Source organism: Varroa jacobsoni, unplaced genomic scaffold, assembly GCF_002532875.2.
Source record: "Varroa jacobsoni isolate VJ856 unplaced genomic scaffold, vjacob_1.0 scaffold_318, whole genome shotgun sequence".
In the NCBI taxonomy this organism is placed as follows: Eukaryota; Metazoa; Arthropoda; class Arachnida; order Mesostigmata; family Varroidae; genus Varroa; species Varroa jacobsoni.
Window position 1 is genome coordinate 123,465 of NW_019213220.1, and position 13,282 is coordinate 136,746.

At 42.0% G+C, this 13,282-nt stretch overlaps 1 protein-coding gene across 2 annotated transcripts; it reads left to right on the forward strand.

The window, feature by feature from the left end:
• Positions 1-447: 447 nt before the first annotated feature.
• Positions 448-12,875, forward strand: LOC111259305 (uncharacterized). 2 transcript variants are annotated; one of them, XR_015310529.1, is made up of 5 exons: positions 448-481; positions 8,326-8,933; positions 9,640-9,891; positions 10,044-11,068; positions 11,530-11,667. XR_015310529.1 is itself a non-coding variant. In XM_086967846.1 (5 exons), the coding sequence occupies exons 2-5, from the start codon at positions 8,346-8,348 to the stop codon at positions 11,707-11,709; spliced, it is 1,488 nt and encodes a 495-aa protein (XP_086823972.1). In that variant the 5' UTR covers positions 448-481; positions 8,326-8,345; the 3' UTR covers positions 11,710-12,875. The 2 variants fall into 2 exon arrangements, 1 of the variants encoding a protein (XP_086823972.1); XM_086967846.1 differs by having other exon boundaries at positions 10,044-10,511; positions 11,530-12,875.
• Positions 12,876-13,282: the final 407 nt, after the last annotated feature.

Genomic DNA, 13,282 nt, shown 5'->3' on the forward strand with positions numbered 1-13,282 from the left:
CATGTGTGTCATAGGGAAGCGTTCTACTTCAAACTCGAAGTATAACATTACGAGCGAACGACTGAACTGGAACGCTGACTGACACCGAGAAGCTCTAACGGCGATGAGATTTAATAAACAAACGCAGAGACTTCAAAACCAAACCATGTTATAGGATCACCCCACAATATTCTTCTCTCGAAACGAATAACTCCACCTCCTTCTTATTTACTTACTCAGTACTGACGGGGTAGAGTCGTTCTTTTCCAACGTTGTGCTGTGCTAGACAGGCGTATGGCAAATTATATCTTACACTCGCCTATGACGTCGCTGGCCTTGTAGAGCCTGTTTGTAGGCTTGCACGACCGGGAGACCAGACCAGCTAGATTTCGCTTGTAATGCGACCCTCTCCTTAATTAAAAGCGAGCCAGCCACAGCTTTTCGGTATCTGTGCTGGTGCAGCAAAACCGTAGCCTGCGTCACCCTTGGATACACGGCAATGGTAGGTGGATATGGTTTACGTTCACATGAATATGGCCATACATGGAAAAATGTACTGGAAGATCGTCTGACAGTTGCAGACAAATATCTAGGGAATGCTCACTCTTCTGTCAAGGGAAGGGCGGGATGACCCTATTAACAAGTATTCTGCCGACCTGTTTATGTTTGTGTGATGCCGATTTTCTTTTGGATATCTTCCATGGTTAGTACGACGAGGTGTCGTGTTGATTCTATTGTTTTGTTCTTATCCTAATTGATCAGTAATAGAAAGCCCTTTTTATTCTAGCTGACGCCCGGCAACAGCTATTTGCAACATGATTTCAACCTGTTTGATAGCAGGTTTTGTTGCGACATATATCGGGACTGGGCTCCCGCTCAAAGATCGCCGTTATTGGTCGCTTTCAGTAGGTGCTTTATGCACCTTCAAGTTCTGCTTAAATTGCACTGACAGGTTCAATGCTGTGCATAGAGATCGCTAGCGCCTAGTTGACTTGTGCATACCGGAGTAAGGGACGCCGGCCGGTTTTTCAGCCCTCGCCAGGAAGCAGGCACGCTTGTACGACTCTCGCCAAATCTTTGCACACCTGTTTAGACTTTGGCCAATGCGAGCAAACTTCGTAGGCGGTGTCTGAGAACGAAAAACGGAAGAATATGACGATAGGATAGAGGGCCCGCCTCCGTGGATGGAAGAACCAAAGTGGGCTTTGCATCCAAGGGCTGCTTTGGGTCCGCCGGCACATGGATTAAAGTCAAACGACTATGAATGTAGTGAGAAATCTGCCACGAATATAGAGAATCTCATGGTCAGAACGATTTTTCGGGGGTTCGTTCGTATCGGTTCATCGTCTGTGGAATCGAGAAGCAGGCGACTTATAGAATATAACTTTCCGGTGTTCGCAACAAATAACTTCAGAGAAATTGCTTAAAGCCTATTGGCCGCTAGTATGATATCATCACTCAAAGCAAGAGATTTTGAAAGTGCACTTGTCTTTGCCTCGTCTGCATCTTCAAAGAAGGTACGGTAGGTCCATGAACGCTCAGTCTTCTCCAAAAGAGAAAAGTTCTTGCAGCACCTAGCCAAGCTGTTCCGTTCCTCTGTGCTTCCACAAAGCTACGATCTAGTTACCGGTAAGATGTCCTTATTGCATCCTGAATTCCGTTTACTTATGATTTGTCTATCTAACCAACGCTTCAGCCTGAGCTACACGCCTCTGGCGGCCAGCATAGCCTCCGTGACTGGCCTTGCACCTCTGCCCCTACCTAGCCAGCCAGTCTGTTTCCCTAAAGGCTAACCAACGCTCAGCAGCTACTTTACTTCCCCGATCGGTTTACGCCGCCATGTCCGCGGGCCTATGCAACGTGTGGAAAGCCGACAACATCTACATTCGCTGTTGCTGTCGAATTAGCGACGCAGTAATGTCTTTCTATAATTTCTTAAGAGGACGGTCGCATTTCCAAGTTAGCCATAGTGGCCGCTGACGGACGTTGGAAATCGACCGTGGCAGCAGTACACGAATGCACGCAAATTGTCGTAGTTATAGTTCATAGAAAAAGTGGCAGTAGCAGTTCTCTTGCACCGGGAAACCTACACCTTGCCGCCGTGATGACGCAGTGTTCACCCAGGTAAATCTGGGGGCACGCAAGATAGTCTGGATTGGACAGCAGACGTAGACGCACTTCATTTTGTGATGCGAGAGGCCAGCCCTCTACAGCAGAACCGGATGTATAAGGGAACTCGAAACGCTTATTCGGGAATCTGCCTTACTCTTTAGGAAAAACAGGCAGAGAACGATGTTGGCAATGATAGGCTTCGCATTTATACCATTGCCGGCGTGTGGGTCTACGAATATTAGCGACATCCGGGTGAACGTGAGGTGTTCATTTGCTGTAACAATGTCCCAGAGAGATATGTATTTGTAAGGATGCATAAAACATACTTTGCTTCGAACGTGCTATTGTATAGAGGAACTTGTCGTGTCCTTACCGCCCTATTGCGCATTTTGTTTTGCGATAAACTTACTATAATTTGCGCTAGCACGAAATTTCTTTTGCTCACGTTTTTCGTTTGTTGAAGTTTCGCCGCAGCTGGTCTTCTATAGAAAAAGAATTATGTGGAATTTACTAATGTTAAATTGTTCAATGTTCTTAATTTTGCAGTTGCTTCTTGTATCTTGTCTAATCGTTGAGTTTATTTCTAGGCTCGCTATGTTGAAGTTATACCTGTTCGGCCTGTATTTGAGTATGTTACCTTGTATCATAGCTAGACAGTATTACAATTGGCTATACTCCCTAATGGATAGACACGATGATGGTATATGAGTTCAGCTGTGAAAAGCCACACCCCAGTCTACTCGTATTGATCAATACGTTCTAACTGTAATCTATTCAAGCACAATTCATTACATTGTTACTGCGAAATAACGAAGATTTAGCCATTAACTCACATATATCTGTATATATATGTATTGGCTTACTCGTTGAATGATAAGTGATGATAAATGAATAAGCCGGAGCCGACAATGCAAAAGGTAATTTATGCATTCGGCAGATATGGAAGATAGTTATATGAAGGTCGGCTATTGGCAGTTAGGTTCTCGTATATTTTCATACATAAGTTGAGATACCTCGCACGTGTAAAGCGGCTAGTTAGGTTATACCTTTTGTCGAAAGTTTCGAAGCTCCTAAAATACAAGGCCATCCACGAGTATTCTGGCAGTTTCCAAACAGCCATGTACCAACCATTCGCGTTCCCATATGTAACTTCTCTATATCTTCTCGAGGTAAATCGATGACCGGATGTGCTTGCCCACCAGTTACCCTTGTTAGGGCATGGGAAGTCCCGTACGGATTTAAATCGGAATAATAAGCGAGTTGAAGGTGCGCTGGATGATTTTTTGCTTAATCTAAGAAGTTATTGGGGCATAGCGATGAAGTCTAGCGTTATCATCACGTAACCAGACTCCGTGCTTTCGGTTGCTGTGTCAACGGCCCATAAGTCTGTCGATTCGAGTCAGCGAGCTGCATCTTCAGCGAGTATCTCATAGTACTGGTACTGAACACCCCTCGATCTCCATTGTAACCACGTCCATTACCTTAGCTCTAGTCCTACTCATCTGTCACCGAACTTTTGTTTAGAGCGACGCCATCCTGGTGTTCTCCGACTGTCGATTCAGGATGAGGCATATGTCACATATGGGGATCGTGTGCTTCAGGCGGGTTTTTTGTTGATTAAAGTTCCGAATATTGCGCTTAAAATACGCCACACGAATTTCTAACTGGCTTGGAATCAATTCACAGAGGACCCTTTTTTTTTTAGCTAAGTTCCCGCATTTCCAGTGTTTGGGTTGTAATGCTGTACCACGCTACATATGAAATGAGACGGCAGAGCTCTTAAACTGCAGACCCTGCTTCTGTGAAAACCCTCTCGATTCGGTGATGTGTTTCTAACCTTCGGATCCCGATATCTGGTTACCTCTTCGCTAGTCTTCAATCTTCGTTCTTGAAACGTTTGTACCATTCATGTGCTGTACTTTCGCTTAAGGGTTTCTTGCCTGATATCTTCATGAATTATTCGAACGCTGTGGCTTTTGAAGAACAAAACTTTCACTGTTAAGCACTGATTTTCAAGAACTAATTTTTTTCAGACTGAACTCCACTGCTTTTCACCCAGAAGTTTTCAGGAGTATTTATCAGCCAATTTCTACATGCAACGCGTAGCTCACAAGTTATGCAATTTCAGTACCCCCTTGTAGCAGCCTAGTGCATAGTACATTAATGTCCTTAAAGGCCTTTAGCAAGAATAAAAAGACATTACAGCCGCCGAACTAAAAGCGTATTGAAACGTAGTCAAGGACCTATAATATATTGGTGATGTCAATCAGTGGTCATACGGCCTGTTTAAAGGGCGAAAGCTGCAGGCATCACTAATTTATCTGGATTGAAACCGCTGATTGATGATTCATCATTACTGACTACATTATAATGAAAAATATAATAAAATTATTCTATAAGCATGTGAACACGGACAGATTTCTGCACGTAAAGATAGATTAATCTAATAGAGTTTGTTGTTGTTTCTCTTATTCGTATGTCGAGATTATAATTTCGCGAAAACTAATTTTTATTATCGGTTTCACTTAAAAGCAGAATACATATTTTCGTATCTTTTGGAAAAAAAAATACTGTTTCTTAGGTTAAGGGAAATCCAATTGTTTATCAAAGAGACAACTTACCATTTTGTATGCTCTGTGACCAACCTACGTCTATGCTCACACAGAAGTTCATTACCAGTATATACCAGCAAGGTTCTGAAGGACACGAGGAGAACAGGATTGACACCTGCTAACCTTAATAATTGGTATACGAAGACACGTTCGTCTGTAGCGGAGGTCTCCGCTTCCGCGTTTTGCAATGCAACCGCAATGTTTCTGTGTTGTCATCATTACTCGTGTTTGTATTATCAGACTTCTTAATGTAACAATAAATACCTGTGCTTGCCAGTTCGGGCCGTTGACGATTCGTTTGGTAAATTGCTCTGCTGCGTTAAGCTGAGTTCCTTCGTCCTACCGACAAAGTTCAGAAGACAAACAAAAATCACCGTAGGAAACAGATATCTTGGAAGCTCTTGCCTCGAGGATTCCATGTGAATGTATTCTAGGCTAGACTGGTCTCTCTCTGTCGCACACTTTTTCCGCTATGCGGAAACTCATCTCAGTAGACGAGACACAGAAAGTGCTGTAACATATCAACTATTATACGTACATTAATGTTACGAGTTACGAGATAGACAGAAACTCGTGTCCAGTTTTAATAGAAATGGTAGCGTAGTCTTGCCTATGGCCTTAGTCAGGTCGGAGATACATTTGAACCTTATCTTTCCCAAAAAATATCTGAACACCTATTAGTTAAATTTAAGAATAAGCAATATGTAGAATAACTCATCATGGATATATATATATATATTTTTTAGATTTTTAGGTTTGTATCTAAACAAACACTTATATATATTATCGTATACTTCAACGATCTTTTTACGTACACTAGAAGCGTCATTATTAGTCGTCACGTCTCTTCAATATAACCGCCATATACTGCGATTATATCTTCAATTAGAAACCTCAACTAGTCGTTATTAATTCCTTAATATATTCTATTCTTATTTCCTTCTTAATGGTTGATGTGCTATATACGAAAAATATATATTTGGGGAATAATAAAACTTTGGGATGATTCCAAAAATGCAAGGGTTCAAAACGACCAAAAATCCAAACAAATGCCAAATGAAGAGAGAAGTCTTAAAAAAAAACTGCATAATATATTGTATTAAGAATGAGCTTATTTGAATGACTGAATTGACAATTGCTCTTCTTCGGTGTAAGGAGGCTGTTCGTTTCTGTATAAAAGCTGTAAAAATATCAAGGACAGCTTCTAAGCGTTTTAAACCTAAACCTTTTGATTATATTCTGATCTCCCTTGTAAAAACACGACACGACGAAATTGAATTACAGCAACGAGATCTGTTCAGATTCGACTGGATACTATGCATATATCGATTCCATACTATTTCACCAATGGATTGTTAAACCCGTAATTATAGAGGGGGTAACGTGTTTGCCTGTTAGACGCAGGTACACGCGATGTGGTCTAGGTTCGAATCCATACGTAGACGCACTGTTTCATCAAGTGCCTAACGGTTTAACCATCAGAAGTAAAATATTAACGACTGGATGCGTCAGATATTATTCGTTATTGTTATTATTAATTAACACTGGCGTTAACGCATGAGGAACATCGCCGTTATTAGCGATTGTTCTGGTCCTGCTAAGACAAGATGCTAGAAAGTAATCAGAGAAATGGCATGAATCCTTAGAATAGTAATCGTCCAGCATTATTAAGGCATGATGAGATACTCATCGTAGCTGGCCAAATGATCACAAAGCACGAAGTGCTTCATCCGACTGAAGAGGTCTGTCATATGCACGTAAAAGGATTGAAAGCAAGCGACGTCTTGTTGATAAAACAGGACTGAAACAGGCGTTTAAAAATATCATTTAAATACGATATACGTCCATTAGATTGAAAGATTCTTCATAAGCTGCGGATCGGGTAAAAGGGTTCCGTTATGAATATATATGTTGAAAGGGTGTGCGATTTAATGTTGTACCAAATAAAATGTTGTACCAAAAATAAATACGGAGACTCAGCAGTTTAGAACGCAGTTGAACATTCCGTAAGGTGACGAAAGATCATCACAGAGTTCGATCGAGGTATTGAAATGGGAGGTCACGCGTCTCGCGAGCCTCCCACATATAGAGTTAAAATTGAACTTGTGTTACAAAAGCATTTTCTCTAATTAGTGATTTCATTAACATATTCTGCGATCAATTATAAATACGATTTTCCAATTGATACCAGAAGTAAAGTGTCTGGAAAAGAACGCAGGCGGTAAAAGATATGTTCCACGCTATTTTCAAATAGGCAGCGCGTGGGTCTGATCCCGCATTTCTACATAATCCACTAGAGCTAAGTAGTTTTTATGAACAGTGAAGCTGAAAGCTCAACGAAACTGTCACTATTTATCTTAGGAATGATCATTATATCAAAGTACAGCGTACCATAACCTGCGACCAAACCATTCGAAGGAATGGCGTTTACCCTTTATTTATAGTCTACTCGTTCGACTTGAAATGACTGCAGATTAAGTCGATGACAACGCCGGTTATCGCTACCAACGGGAGCCAGAAATGGTTTTAGGGGGGCAAACGCAGATTGTGGTGATGGAGGCGGCCCTCAGAGCAGACAAGGACTCTTCCGCACTGGGGCATTCAAGCGCAGGCGCGCAGCGGTGAAGCGACGACGGCGAGTACCCTGAGAGTGTATCAGCCGATGCTAGTGAGGCTGTAGCAGCGGCTGCGGTGTTGGCGGCTTCACTGAGAGAAAGGGCGATCTGACACGTGGATCCAGCAACCTAGCTAGGTGCGACTGCTCGCTTGGGGCTAAATGTTGCTTTACATGGGGCCTAGTTTGCCAGCCTTGGCCACTTTGCGCAGGCCAACCCTCTCGCCCAGGCACGTGTCCCAAGGCCACCATCCACTGTTTGACGTTAAGGGAGATAAACCTTGGGGTCAATGCCTCGACCACGGCCAGGAACACGCCGATTCCGCTGAAAAATGCTTTGGCTATCGGTCGACGCTCGCGGTCGATGACAACAGTAGAGAGCTAACTTTGTGGTATAACCCCAACACCAATAAGGACGTTTGGAGGGGCACGTGTGGAAATTCGAATATAAGGAGAGATCTATTGTAGCATGGGATTGTAGCGGAATTGCGCTATACGCGTTACTATATGCGCACGTGGAGTACAGACGTAGCCTGCCAGAAACCAAATACTAATGTCGGCTCCTAGGGATGTATAAAGTATACGCCTACGGTATATGACCTAACGACTTAAAGGATAATGGGCTTTGTTGAACTGTACTCGAAAAAGGAGGGCTCATCAAGTACAGATCACTAAATCTTCTTATAATTATAGAGATATTTTCACTGTGTATTTGCATTGATTTATTCAACACTATAAGCAGACTGTAGATCAATTTATTATTGGGAGTTTTGGTTGTTAGTTTTGTTGTAAGGCGCTAGTTTGAGAGATAAGAAGTATCTAAATCGTATTTTTAGCAGGGCAGTATTAGCATTAGAAGATAGCTTTCTTGAAGTTTAGTGTCTTCAAAAGGTAATCTTTTCAATGAGACGCAAGTCTAAGAGTCTCTGAAGCAAAACTAATTGTTATAATATATATATATATATATATATATATTGATGCGAGATTATATAATCATCAACCTTTTAGTTTTCAGGAATATAGAAGCTATGAGTGAATCAGCTGAGAGCGCATGTTTTGCCTTAAACAGTCTACCAGAACTTCCGTTCCGACGAATCGTTAGCTTTTTGTCACCGGGTGACCTCCTTCGTCTCGCCTCAGTTTCACGTGAGTTGTTCGAGCTCATCCGCCGCGATGACTCGCTTTGGGTCGCCCATCTCGAAGAATATGCGTTTGGCCGTTGGGACGAAGTACTCAAAGATGTATCTGTCCTTGACGGTGACCCCTATATTTCGGATTGGTTTTCGCATCATTTTCGAAGACTTCATCATCACCGACAGAAAGCGTGGCGCGAACGTAACCCGGAGAAAAAAGAAGTGCGCTTTCCAAAGGGTAAAGTAGATGAAACGTCCTCAAAGCGACGCAAGGAATTGACCGACGAAGAGAAAAACGGTTCTTCCAGCGATGATTACGAAAACGCCTACGAAAGTTGGATTCGCATCCATGACCCGTTGTTTACAATTGAACGGACGATTTTACAGGCATCATATGAGCAATACGAGGATGACCCCTCGAAGCTGCCCGCTGGGGTGCTCAGGAGAAGATATGTTTACGATATCGGCCTATACAAACGCAAGGTAGTACACGTTTGCTTTCTATTTAGATTACCTTATCTCCTTCTGAACCCGCTAAATCTCGAGTAAAGTTTATTGAGAGGTTTCCACACTGGCCTGTGGCCAAATTAGAGCAATAATACTAATAATAATAATAAGTGAAGTTAAGTTACCAAGGTAAACTGAGAGTTCCACGTCGATGTATTGGATATTGAAGGATGCTTGCTTGCATCCCGCAGTTGATGTACGGCAATTGGTACCTGATTACCGAAATATCATTTGCTGTATGAGACTGATGGCATCGTTTGCGCTTGAAAATTAATGGCCAGCATCGTCGTGCGATTACATCGTAGATTTTAGACCCAACCTAAGTCAGCCACGACGCCGCTGTATATTAAACACTTCTTTATTAGTGTTTGTGCGCTCTGGGCGCAAAATGCTACACGGAGAGGAAATATCTGGACCTACCCTCTTAGTTTCAGTTGGTACGTGTCTGGCAAATAGTTTCCTAATGAGGTTCCCTCGCTACGACTATATCCTAATCTTGGCCAAAAAGTTGGCTAAGCAAAGTTCCTAGCGGATTGGGACGTTCCCAATTCCCACGTAATTACAGTGAGTTTTATACCAACACTATTAGCTGTGCAAACATTTTTCGCTTGTCGTAATAAAAGGGAAGTAGTAATAGCTCTTTTTTTTTTAAATCTTGCTTTAAATTGATTTCTTCATTTAGAATCCTACAATCAACTTTCGTAATAACTTGACCCAAGGCGTAATCGACAAGTTAACGGAGCTTGGTCAAGGCCGAGAACGGGATCTACTTTGTAGAAAACACCGGTTTTTGCAGACAAATTACGTCACCGTCCAGCGGTTGAATCCAGAGTTGGAAGCGGACCCAGGCGACCCTACGTCATGTTTGGACATACATTTTCCTGTAATGAATGGAATTCCTATGGCACCATTGTTCAGTTGCAGAGTCAGCCAAGTACGTATACCAATCAAGACATCTCACCACTAACAGTTGTACCGTAACCTTGATCGTATAGGTCGCTCATAGTTGAGGAAGAATTTAGACACAAAACATACGGTCTTTATATAATAGTGCTTTCCATTTCATCATGACTACCTTTCATGCAGGTTGGGACTACGAGCCTTTCGTCAGTCTGCGGTGTGACGGGTGCCCATGCTCTTCGATTACAGCTGTATGTCGAGGCCAACTTTGATGCACACTTTCGAAATTATCGTAAAGACATAGCCGCAGAGACTAGGCAAATTGACGATGGAGGGGGTCGGCTGCTTCGTCGTTTCTGCAACGAGATGGAACTTTTTGAAGCTGAGGCAGTTTATCGTAGCTGCCCCAAAAACCTTCAGACACTGAAAAAGAAAACTCCGCTCGAGCCATTACTGTTTGATGCTGACTGCTTACTTGAAGGCGGAAAATCCAATTCTGAAGCTGTGGGAAACCTTGTCAAGTTGATTCCCTTTAGCATCCATAGGAATGGTAGATGGAGGAGAATGTGGCGTAGTTGGCTTTTGGAGGATCCCACCGTCGATCGTTTCGTCGCAATCTCCAGATGGAAAATTCGTCAACGACTCAACCGAATGGTAGGCAACGGTCTTGACAAATACGCGCATGAAAACTATATTATTGTCGTTCGATAAATGGCCAAACAGATTTGTCATCACTACGGTTTACCACCATCGATAATCGCTCATGTCGTCATTATTGATCACAGTAAACTTTTCGATATTCTAAGCACTAGATAAAAGGAGGAAAGCTACCCTCTTCCAACGTAAATGTAGACATTGTTTTTATTATCGCTATCGCAAGTATGATCACGGTAAAGTTTGCAGCTGTAGAAGAATATAACTTCGAAAATTTTAGTGTAGAAATGGGTTTCGTAGACTAGAGATTTTGTTGAGGAGTGACAAGTTCTCGAACTTTATAATGACATATTAGAATAAAACATACGCCCTCGTCCTCTACGGAGCTGGATTCATCTGGGACGTAGGATAACTAATTCGGCAACATAATGATTGCAAGCAAGCCGCCATTGACGACAGGAACACTCTGTATCCATAGCAACGCTTCTGTTTAGACAGTATATAAGAAGTTGTTTGTAGCAGAGTAAATTTCAGTCCGTACGCCCTTGCGTATAATGGTAAGTTGAATATTACGTGTTCCAAACTGGAACGAAATCCAATATCAGCTTGCCCGGGGTCCCGAACAAGGTTAATCTTAGACCTAATGTACTCATGGGTCGCGCTGCAAGCTATCACATCATTTGTTTACTTAATTTCTTGACGAATATAACGAACGTTTAGTGGACATAATCATCAATAGACAACTTCAGACTTTATTTCACCCTCGTCCGCCGTTATTGTCACGAAAGGCAAGTTCGCTTGTTGCTTGGTTCGCATGAGTAACCTCTAGAAAACATGCGAAATACTTCCGTTTGATCCAACCTAACCTGTGGGGTACTAAATACTCCCAACTTACTCATACAGTTTCGTTATGCCTAGCATTTTTGTCAGCAGACCGCAAGGCTGTTACAGCCGAAATCTTCACGTGTGCGAGTCGTTTTGTTTAACTAAGTTTTTCACTGCGTAAACATTCTCACAGGCACAATGGGTCTTGTTCCCCCCTGAGGCAGCCGGATTTCACGACCTTGTCCGTGTAGATCTGACTGACGCCGAAGAATTAGATGGAAACAACTCTAAACAGGAGATGGTATCCTGCGTACTCGTCTCGCCATCTGCTGTGCTTCTCGTCATGCAACTAGTCGGCAAGAACCGTCTGTGATAAAAACCGATTTAAGACACGAAGCTGGCTGGAGAGATATTAGGAGCTCGAGATAATACAATTTGCTTGCCACAAGGAGCAAACAAGAACCCTAACTAATCTGTATTGATTTATATGACTATTTAGCAAAGCGATCAAACATATTGTTGTACTACTCGAAGCTTACCAGGTTGGTGCGTCAAATAGGCAGCAGTGTAGGTAATGCAGAGTGGGCAATACACAGTTTCTATATTGCCATATGTAGCAGTACTCATTGATTGAATCTATTGGGTTTATCGGTACGTGGCCGCATTTCTAGTAGCATTAAATGGAACGAAGGACACTTTGAGGACTTGCCTTTGTAAAATGATCAGATGCAACATATTTTGCCGAAGCAAATTCAAATAAATAATTATTACAGAAAGCAAGCTTTGCGGTATTGTAGCAGCCATCATGTACCTAATTAGATGCAAGATCGGCCGTGCAGATTCGATTCAACTCTTCAGAATTGTCGATTGAGCTTCATTCGTATTCTATTTATGAACAATGGCACGCGAGTTCCGCTGTAATGTTAACGTACGTACGGAATCAACGATACTAGGTTTGGCCTCTTATAATCCACATACATATGTATGCACATTATTCCACCAAATGACTATGCCTCGTAAACGACATAGCCAAAGTTCAAGCATGATATTAATTGTTATTTCCTAAAAAGTAGCTAGCGGGCCCTTACGTGCACATGCACGTGCAAAATAGACTGCAACAGGTCTGGGCGCAACTGTCTATTTTAGAAATAATAAGAAAGTACGCGCGCGTGAATATTGCAGAAAGCACTTCATTCAGGAATTTATCTTCATTATCGGGATAGTAATTACCAGTCGTTGGAGTACAGATTGTTATTTATATAGCAAGAACATTTCGGGTGTTTATTATTGACGATATATGTACAATCACAAAACCAACCTAACCAAAATGACCCTTAGCTGTGGAATCAGCTAACAATAGAGACAGCTTTGAGGGTAACCGTCCAACAAGTGCGGCGATTACAAATAGCATGCGTTTTCGGCTTATTTTAACATAATTCCGTATGTAACAGCATACGAAATCTAAAGGAATTACGTATTATTAGTAGCTGCACTTGTCCAACTTTCTTGAATAAAAAAACTTCATTCGAAAAAAGTATACTTGTTAAGTTTTTTATGCATATAAATATCTATTATTGATTTATAAAGTGATCTTGGAGATCGGACCTGAGTAATTCAAGAAGACATTGGGGTGTGCGAATTCGTTTTGACGGGGCGCTCCAGCTAATGCAGATTTGAATAAGAATACGAAAAGGTACAATTCTACGAAAGCATGAAACGTCTAATAAAGGGTTATAATTTGCCTATTGAACCTAGGGTCATGTGAGGTGATCTATGTTCGAAACCGGAATTTGAAGTAAATTAGAATTAGCTTCGAATCAGGGGTCAAGGATACCGGGTCCAGGGGTGATGAGTGAAAGTTCTGCAGCACTGAAGAACCAAGTTATATGTAGGATAGGCTGCATAATGCATGAAGACGTTTGCAGCTTACAATACCGTCTCGTGCT